The sequence below is a fragment of the Aythya marila genome (assembly GCF_965140915.1).
Source record: "Aythya marila genome assembly, chromosome: 21".
In the NCBI taxonomy this organism is placed as follows: Eukaryota; Metazoa; Chordata; class Aves; order Anseriformes; family Anatidae; genus Aythya; species Aythya marila.
Window position 1 is genome coordinate 7,629,037 of NC_139062.1, and position 7,873 is coordinate 7,636,909.

General features: G+C 56.4%; 1 protein-coding gene across 1 annotated transcript; it reads right to left on the reverse strand.

Annotated features, from left to right (window-relative positions):
- Window positions 1-13: 13 nt before the first annotated feature.
- Window positions 14-4,711, reverse strand: SH2D5 (SH2 domain containing 5; the record flags this gene model as incomplete). Its single annotated transcript, XM_082776860.1, has 9 exons — window positions 4,195-4,711; window positions 3,825-3,905; window positions 3,647-3,721; window positions 3,321-3,464; window positions 2,980-3,189; window positions 1,844-2,012; window positions 1,649-1,751; window positions 1,419-1,578; window positions 14-202 (listed from the first exon to the last, which is right to left on the reverse strand). The coding sequence occupies exons 1-9, from the start codon at window positions 4,276-4,278 to the stop codon at window positions 14-16; spliced, it is 1,215 nt and encodes a 404-aa protein (XP_082632986.1). The 5' UTR covers window positions 4,279-4,711.
- Between the last annotated feature and the right edge of the window lie 3,162 nt (window positions 4,712-7,873).

The window sequence follows — 7,873 nt, forward strand, 5'->3', positions numbered from 1 at the left end:
GGGGCAGCCGGGCCTAGCCCCGCTCATGCTGCACCACGGCGGGGGCCCAGGCGGCCTCCCCCCAGGCACTGGCCCCGCCGGGGTCCTGCTCCTCGTAGCCGGGGTTGCAGCGCCCGGGGGTCAGGCGGCAGAAGCAGCCCCCCGGTGCCCCGGAGTAGTGAGCCAGCAGGGCCGCCACGCTGGCGAACTCTGAGCTGGAGTGCTGCCACCGCGGGGAGAGAGGGCAGAGGTGAGCCCCCCGCCAGCGAGCATCATGCGCCGTGCACACATGCAGCCAAAGGCCTGAGTCCAGCGCACACCGATGCAGCCAGCAGGCAGGCACGGGTGCACCCAATGCAGCCACACCCCCGTGTGCAAGTGCATACATGCAAGTTACCAGGTGCACTTGTGCACCAATGAACCTGTGCATCTGTTGCAGCCGTGCACACGTACACTCATGCACCCATGTACAGATGCAGCTGTGTGCTGATGCAGCAGCCACAAGGCAGGTACACCCTTGTGCCTATGCTCCAAGTGCATTTATGGACCAGTGCACAGGAGCCCCCATGCACCAATGCACCTATGCATCACACACCAATGCACAGATGCAACTGTGTGCAGATACACCCACAACTTGAAGGCCATGGATCAAATGCACTCATACACCACTGTGCCCATGCACCACGCACCCATGCGCTTGTGCACCCCTGCACCCATGAACCCAAGGCACATACATGCTAACGCATGCATACAGCCATGCACCTATACACCAACGCCCACAGGTACCTGCGCATCATATACCCCCACACAGTTGCACCTGTGTGCCCACACACCGATACCCCTGTGTACCTATGCAGTGATGCAGTCAGAAAGGAAATGTACCTCTGCACCATGCACAAATGAATCAAATACACTTATGCACCGCTGCATCCACGTGCTAATGCACCAACAGACACACACCAATACCCCTATGCACCCATGCACACGTGCACCTGCAAACCACATACCCATGCACAAAGTGCACCTATGCAGCTACAAAGCAAAAGCAATCCATGTGCGTGTGTACACGTTAATCAAATGCATGTGCACATTGATGCACCCATGCATGAACGTGCCAGCTCACCTATTGACAAACACACCTGTGCAGCCATGCATCAGTGCACCCACACTCTGATGCATTAGTGCAGCAATAGACCCATGCCCCGGCATACTGATGTACACGTGCACCCACACACCAGTGCACCAATATACCATGCAGGAATGCACCAGGGCACCCATGCACGGATGCACTGTGCACTAACGTGCAGTGCACCCACACACTGATGCAACCAGACCGCGACACACTGATGCACTGGAGCACCCCCCACCCTGCTGCACGAACACGGCAGTGCCCCCAGCCCCGACACCCTGTTGCCCTCTGCCCTGTGCAGTGCTCTCACCTCCACGCAGAACCGTCCCTGGGGTGTCCTGAAGACGCAGTAGGGGACGACGCCGCAGGGCGCCCGCACCCACAGGCACCAGCGCTTGGCCAGGCCGGGCTCAGGGCGCAGCAGGAAGGCGCCGGGGACGTCCCTGCGCAGCAGTGCGATGCCGCCGTCCCTGGGGGGGACGAGGAAGTGGGTGGGCACCGCGAGGGGTGGCAGGGGTCCAGGGGCTGCCGTGCACTCACCTGGCGATGCCGGCAAAGGCCCACACGCTCTCGGCCAGGATGCTCTCGTTCTCGGGGAGCAGTGCCAGGCTCCGCGCCCCTTTGCTCTCCCATCCCGAGGCCGCTGCAGGAGCTGGTCAGTCTCCTCCTCACCCCCAAACCCAAGGCCTCGTCCCCCCAGCCCTGTGCGCTTCAGCGTCACCTCCAGGCACTCACCAGCCTCGCGGGGTGGCTGATGCGGCTGGCTCTCAGCCCCGCAGTCACGATAGGCGCCCGAGCGCAGGACTTTGCTGCGGATGGCTTTTTTGCGCACCAGGACCGGGGAGCAGTAGGGGTTCCCTGGGCGCCAGCTGCCAGCTCGGCCCTCAGCCTCCGGCCGCCGCTCCTGCAGCAGAGAGCAGGGAATGGGTTTTTGGTGGCACTTGCTACGTGAAATACTGTGCAAAAAGGCCATGCAAAAAAAAAAAAAAAAAAGTAATGCAAAATACGCTGCAAGACACTGTGCAAAAAAAAAAAAAAAAAAAAAGCCATGCAAAACACCCTGAAGAAGGTATGCAAAAAATGACCTGCAAAAATGATGCACAAAAGTGCAATGTAAAAAAATGCCATACAAAAATTCCGAGGAAAAAAAACGAAGTACAAAAATGCTATACCATAAAAACATTTTAAAAATTGCTATGTAAAACACCAAGCAAAAGCTGCCATTCAAAAAAAAAAAAAATTGGAAGAAAAAACACATGCAAACACCAAGAAAAAATGCCACATAAACAACCATGCAGAAATGCTGTGTAAAATACCATGCAAAGTTGCTATGCAAAAAAAGTGCTGTGCAAACAGGCCCAGAGTAAAACACCATGCAAAAAAAAGGCCCATGTACAACAGGCTGTGCAAAAGACTGCAAGAAAAATCTATGCAGGATGGACCATGCAAAATGCAATGTGCTTTGCAAATCTCTGTGTCAGAAAAGGCCATGCAAGAAAGATCTATGCAAAACAGTGTACAAAAGCCAGTAGGGAAAATACTGTTGCAAAACAGCATGCAAGAAGAGGCTGCACAAAACATGCCATGCAAAGCACCATGCAAAACTGCATACTGTGCAAAAAAAAAACGTTGCAAAGAAAGATTGTGTAATAACTGCCAGGGAAGATGTCATGCAAATGGTGCTGTGCAAAAATAATAAAGAAAATAGGCCCTGCAAGACATCACATAAAAACGTGATGTGCAAAAGTATGCCATGCAAACATACCCTTTACAAAGTGCTGTGCAACAGTGCCATGCTAAAACACCTTGCAAAAAAAACATGGTGCAAAGGCACGTGGGGCAGCACCCAGCACCTTGTGGCCTGCACCTACCCCTGCACCCAGTGAGCCAAGGCCGATGGGCGCGGGCAGGCGCCGGAAGGAGACGAGCGCGTTGACATTTCGCGACACCTCCTCAGGGTTGAGTGGCTCCCGCAGCACCCCGGCACCCGATGGCTCCCCCTCGCCCGCCTGCTCCTCGGGGTGCGCCAGGAGGTAGCCAAGCTGGAAGGAGCGGCAGAGCAGGAGGTGCAGGACTTGCACCTGGTGGGGTGCAAAGAAGACAGTGGGTGCAGGGGCCAGGGATAATGAAAATGTGTGCGTTTGTTTGTTTGATTGATTTTGCTTTTGCAGTTTATTTTTTTTTTGGAGTGTTTGGGGTGTGCACCACGCACCTCACCCGGGGGGCCCATGAAGAGGTGGCAGAAGAGGGCGCTGGGGGGGCTGTAGGGGTTGCGGGCCACGAAGGCGAACTGGCGCTCAGCGTGCCTCCAGGTGCTGTACAGGATCCGGCGCAGAGCGTGCGCCATCAGCAGCGTCTGCGGTGACAAGGGGGGGGCTGGCTGGGACCCGGCACTCCTGGGGTGCAAGCAACGCCTGGCCCGAGCCTATTTGCAGATGCACGGCTGCAAAGCAGGTTTCCTGAGCGAAAAGCAACATCCCGAGTGGTGCAACCCCAAAAAGCACCTTTGCAAGGTGGCACCCAGCACCCTGCACCCACCTCCCCATCGGCACCATAGACCTTCAGCCCTTGCAAGCTGAACCTCAGCACCACCGACCTCCTCCTGGGGCAGTCCTGGTGAGAGAGAGGGGGGGCAGCAGTGAGGTCCCTCCCCTGCCATCGGGGGTCCCCCCACACCCTGGGGTGCCCCCGCTTTGTGCCAGTGGGGGTGCCTGACCTTCAGTGCCCGCAGCTGCTCCTCCAGCCACCCCGCTTGCCGCTGCAGGTCCAGGTCCTCCACCGCGAAGGAGCCCACGTACTGGGGGAGGCGGGCAAAAAGTTCACCCCACTTTAACACCCTCCCCACCTGCCAGGATGCCAAAATTGCCACCTCCTGGGGCAATTCCCACCCAGTGGGGATGCGATGCTGTAGGGTTGCACCCAAATTTCCCCAGTGGTGCAACAGCTTTAGGGTGCACGTGCATTAAGAGTAGGGGGGGAACACCAACCCAAATCCCCCCACCCTGCAAAGCCCTGGAGGGGGGGGTGCTGCTCTGCCCGCAGCTCCCCAGGGGGCAGGATCAGGCCCCTTGTCTCCAGTACCTCACCTCTGCTGGCTTGGCGATACCCCGGGCACGTGGCAGGGGGGCCGCCGGATCCGGTCCCCTCCCGTTGGCCGTCTTCTTCTTCATGGCAGTGGGTCGGGGGAGCTCAGGGGGGAGTTAAAATAGCTCCAGCGCCGCATCTGACTTGGAATTGTTGTGCTCCAGCTTGGAAGCCACCCACGGACGCCCAGCGGGAGCAAGGGGTGATGTGGGGGGCCCCAGGGCCTCGGCGAATGAATCCCTGCAAGGAGGGACCAGAGAGACACAACCTGCCCCCGCCACCCCCCGCTTCCAGCTGCTGAGCTCCAAGAGGAGCTGCAGTCCCCAAGTCCTGACCCCGTTGCAGGGGTTCCCAAGTCCTCACCCTGACGCAGAGGTCCTGCCATACTGACACTGATAAATGGGTCCTCAAGTCTCAGCCGCAACCCTGATGCAAAACTCCTGCACCCCAACCCCATCCTGAGCACTGTGTGAGGGGTCCCACACAACACCAAGTGCCATGCAAGGGTCCCCTTGTCCTGACCCCCAGCACCACGCAAGCATCTCCACGTCCAGCCCCTGCCCTGATGCAATGTCCCCCACATCCCAATCCCATGCAAGCATCCCTGCGTCCTGGCCCCGAGCAAGGTAATGGGGTCCCAGTGGCATGCTCCGAAGCACCGTGCAAGTGTCCCATGCCCCTACCCCAAGCATGGTGAAGGCATCCACGTCCTGACCCCAAGCACGATGCACAGGTCCCCAAACCCTGACCCCAAGCACAACACACACATGCAAGAAGCAAGGTGCAGGCAACCCCGCACCCAGCGAGCTGCCGGGGTCCCCACGCCCCTGGGGGCGGCAGCGGGTCTGGGGCAGCTTTTCCAGCTGCTCCCGAGGGCTGTGCTCGGTCCCTCTGCGGTGCCCCAAGGGGGTTTTCTCCCCCCAGCAGCCCCCGGCCGGGCTGAGACCCCCACAACTCGTGGCCCCGAGGCCTCGCCGCAGCCGCCCGTGGGGAGCTGGGGTCCGGCTGCCCCAGGCGCATCCCAGCAGGGAGCAAGCCGGGGGCTGCCCCCTCCTTTCCGGCACTATTTGGGGGTCTCTCCCCCCCCACCCCCAGCCAATCCGCGGGCAGGCAGCCCCCAAGCCCCGCCCCCTCTTTCCCACGCTCCGTTTCTCAATGGAACCCCCCCCAGCCCACCGCCACCCCGCGGGTCCCCGGGGGGGGGGGGGGGACGGACAGACGGACACCCGGACAGGGGCAGCCCCCAGGGGACAGCAGCCCCGGCTCGCCCAGCCCGAAGGGCTCCCGCTCCCCCGCTCACGGGCAGCTTGCTCGCGGGGCTCTGGAGAAACGCAGGCGAAAAATCCTCCGGCTCTCGGCCTTCGCCGGTTGTTTTCCTTCCCGGGGGGGCTCCGCTCTCCGCAGCACGGGGCTGCCGTGCCCGTGGGCGTCAGGCCGCTGCCGCACGCCAGGCCCAGGCGAGCCCGAGCCCACGACGGGCACGGGGCAGGCAGCAAACTCCCATTTCCTGCCTGCGATCTGCCCGCGATGAATCACTGCAATTTACCTCCCCGTTTTCTCCGTTTCTTGGAAGCGACGGCGATCAGAAACGCTTGGGCTTTTTGGAAAACGCGGCTGCAACTGGTTTCTGTTTTTTTTTTTTTTTTTTCCTTTTTTTTTTTTCCTCTCTCCTCTGCCCAGCAGAGAAGCAATTCCTAACCCTCTCCCTGCTGCACACACGTGGTTGCTCACTCGCCACCCCCTGCCCCGCTGCTGAGCCCCATCTCACCCCAATTTCCAAATTCCCCTTTGCCCACTATTCTTCAGCCTTCCTCATCCCCCCAGTTCTGGCCGTGCAGCTGAAAAAAAAAAATAAAGAGGGGTGGCTCCAACCTCACTGCAAGGAAGGGGACAGAGCCACACAAAGCCAAACCCTAGGGATCCCCAAAATGCTCAACCCTGCCAAAGCTATGGGACCAAGGCAAAAGCTGTCCCCAGCTACAGGGATGTGCCTGGAAGGTGAAAGCATTAGTTTAGGGAGAAAATGGGGTCTAAGCCCTAGGAGATGCCTCCAAAAATCCCCATGCCAGCCCTGCCTCACACCCCCACACCCCCAAGGGTGCAAGGAAAAGTGCCCTCCTGTTCTTGTTCAAGCCTTGGGCTGCCACCAGCATCAGCTGCTTCAAGACGCTGTGCAATGCCCCAGCAGGGCCCACCGAAAGAGTTGGATAATGTAGAAAAAAACATAAAATGGACAGATGGGCCTGAAGAAATAACATAACAGAGCCAGTCTGGCCAGGAAGCGGAGCCTGGTGAAGAGTGTGTGGTGGATCCGGTGCAAACCTTCCTGGAGGCACAGCAGAGCCACTGCTTTCTCCATCACTCTGCCAGCGACACCACTGCAAGCCCAGGGTTCCCCTTCACAAGCCCAGTTTGGAGGCACCCGCTTGCTCAGGGCTGCCCTGGGAAAAGAAATTGGTTAATCAGCAATCAAGGCCCCAGCCAAAAAGAATTTGGAGATGGCTGAGGTAACAAATGGCTTTTTCTAGCCCAACTCTTGTATTCATCCCTCAAGATAAACTCAAGGCTAAGTGCTTAACACCTGAAAAGATGAGGAATGCAAGCACACGCTTTTGAACAAATCCCAGCTTTTTTAAAAAATAAGGCTCTGCTTGTCTGACTACTCGTATCGACCACTGTGACCACCAGAAGTCTCTAGGTTGGTGCAGCTGCAGTCTAGCATGACATTCATCACCCAAAAACAAACCTTACATTTATTTTTTTGCATTCAATGCCAACTATGTCTTTAAAAACAAGCCAGTTTTTTTTTTTTTTCCTTAACGAAAGGACTTCACTCTAATTTGACATGACCCGCAGCAAAATTAAGCCATGCTCAAGTGCAAAGAATTGTGCAAAGATTAGTGTTTTAACAGGTATTTTTTGGGTTGCTGGTGTGGGAACATTATTGTGAAGGGGGGAGGTTGCATGGTGCTCCAAGCAACAAGACTGCCAGCATCTGGGAAGAGGACTCCTCATCCCCATAAACACCCCATAGATGAGAAAACCGTTTCCCAAATTTGTCTCACTTTAATGCCTATCTGGAAGAACGTACTGCCAAAGCCCACTGTTTCAGTACATGCAGTGCTAGGAAAGAGACCTTTCCTAAACTTTCTAATTGCTTTACATCCTTGCAAATTACTCTTGGATTGGTGCCTTCACTCTCCCAGTCTTTTATTAGCCATAATTTCATTAGCCTGCTGTTTGCACCCTTGTTACAGGGCTGGGAACAATTTAGGGCGTTTCTAGAAGAATCTTTAAACTCCAGTTGTTGCAGGTAGCACACTGGGATTGCAACTGAGTAAATTCACTAAGGCTATTTTCTCCAATTTGCATTTCATTTCTAGAGATGCTTTGACTACTCTCAGCATGGTATATGCAAAGCTCTTTCCAAAAGCACGTACAGCAAGAAGACTGTCAGGTCACATTCAAATCATTCTCATTGCCCTGTTCAAGGGACAGCTGAGGATGTGCTGGAGCATGTTTTGAACACAGAATATGTACATATGAATACAGAATATATATATATGTATCAGAAAGCAGGGCAGGGGGGAAGGTTTCATGTGGTCTTTTTTTTTTTGGTCCCCACTGGACACTGTTTGGGTCAGAGGGAGAAGAAGAGCAGGATGAGGTTCAAATAGAGCT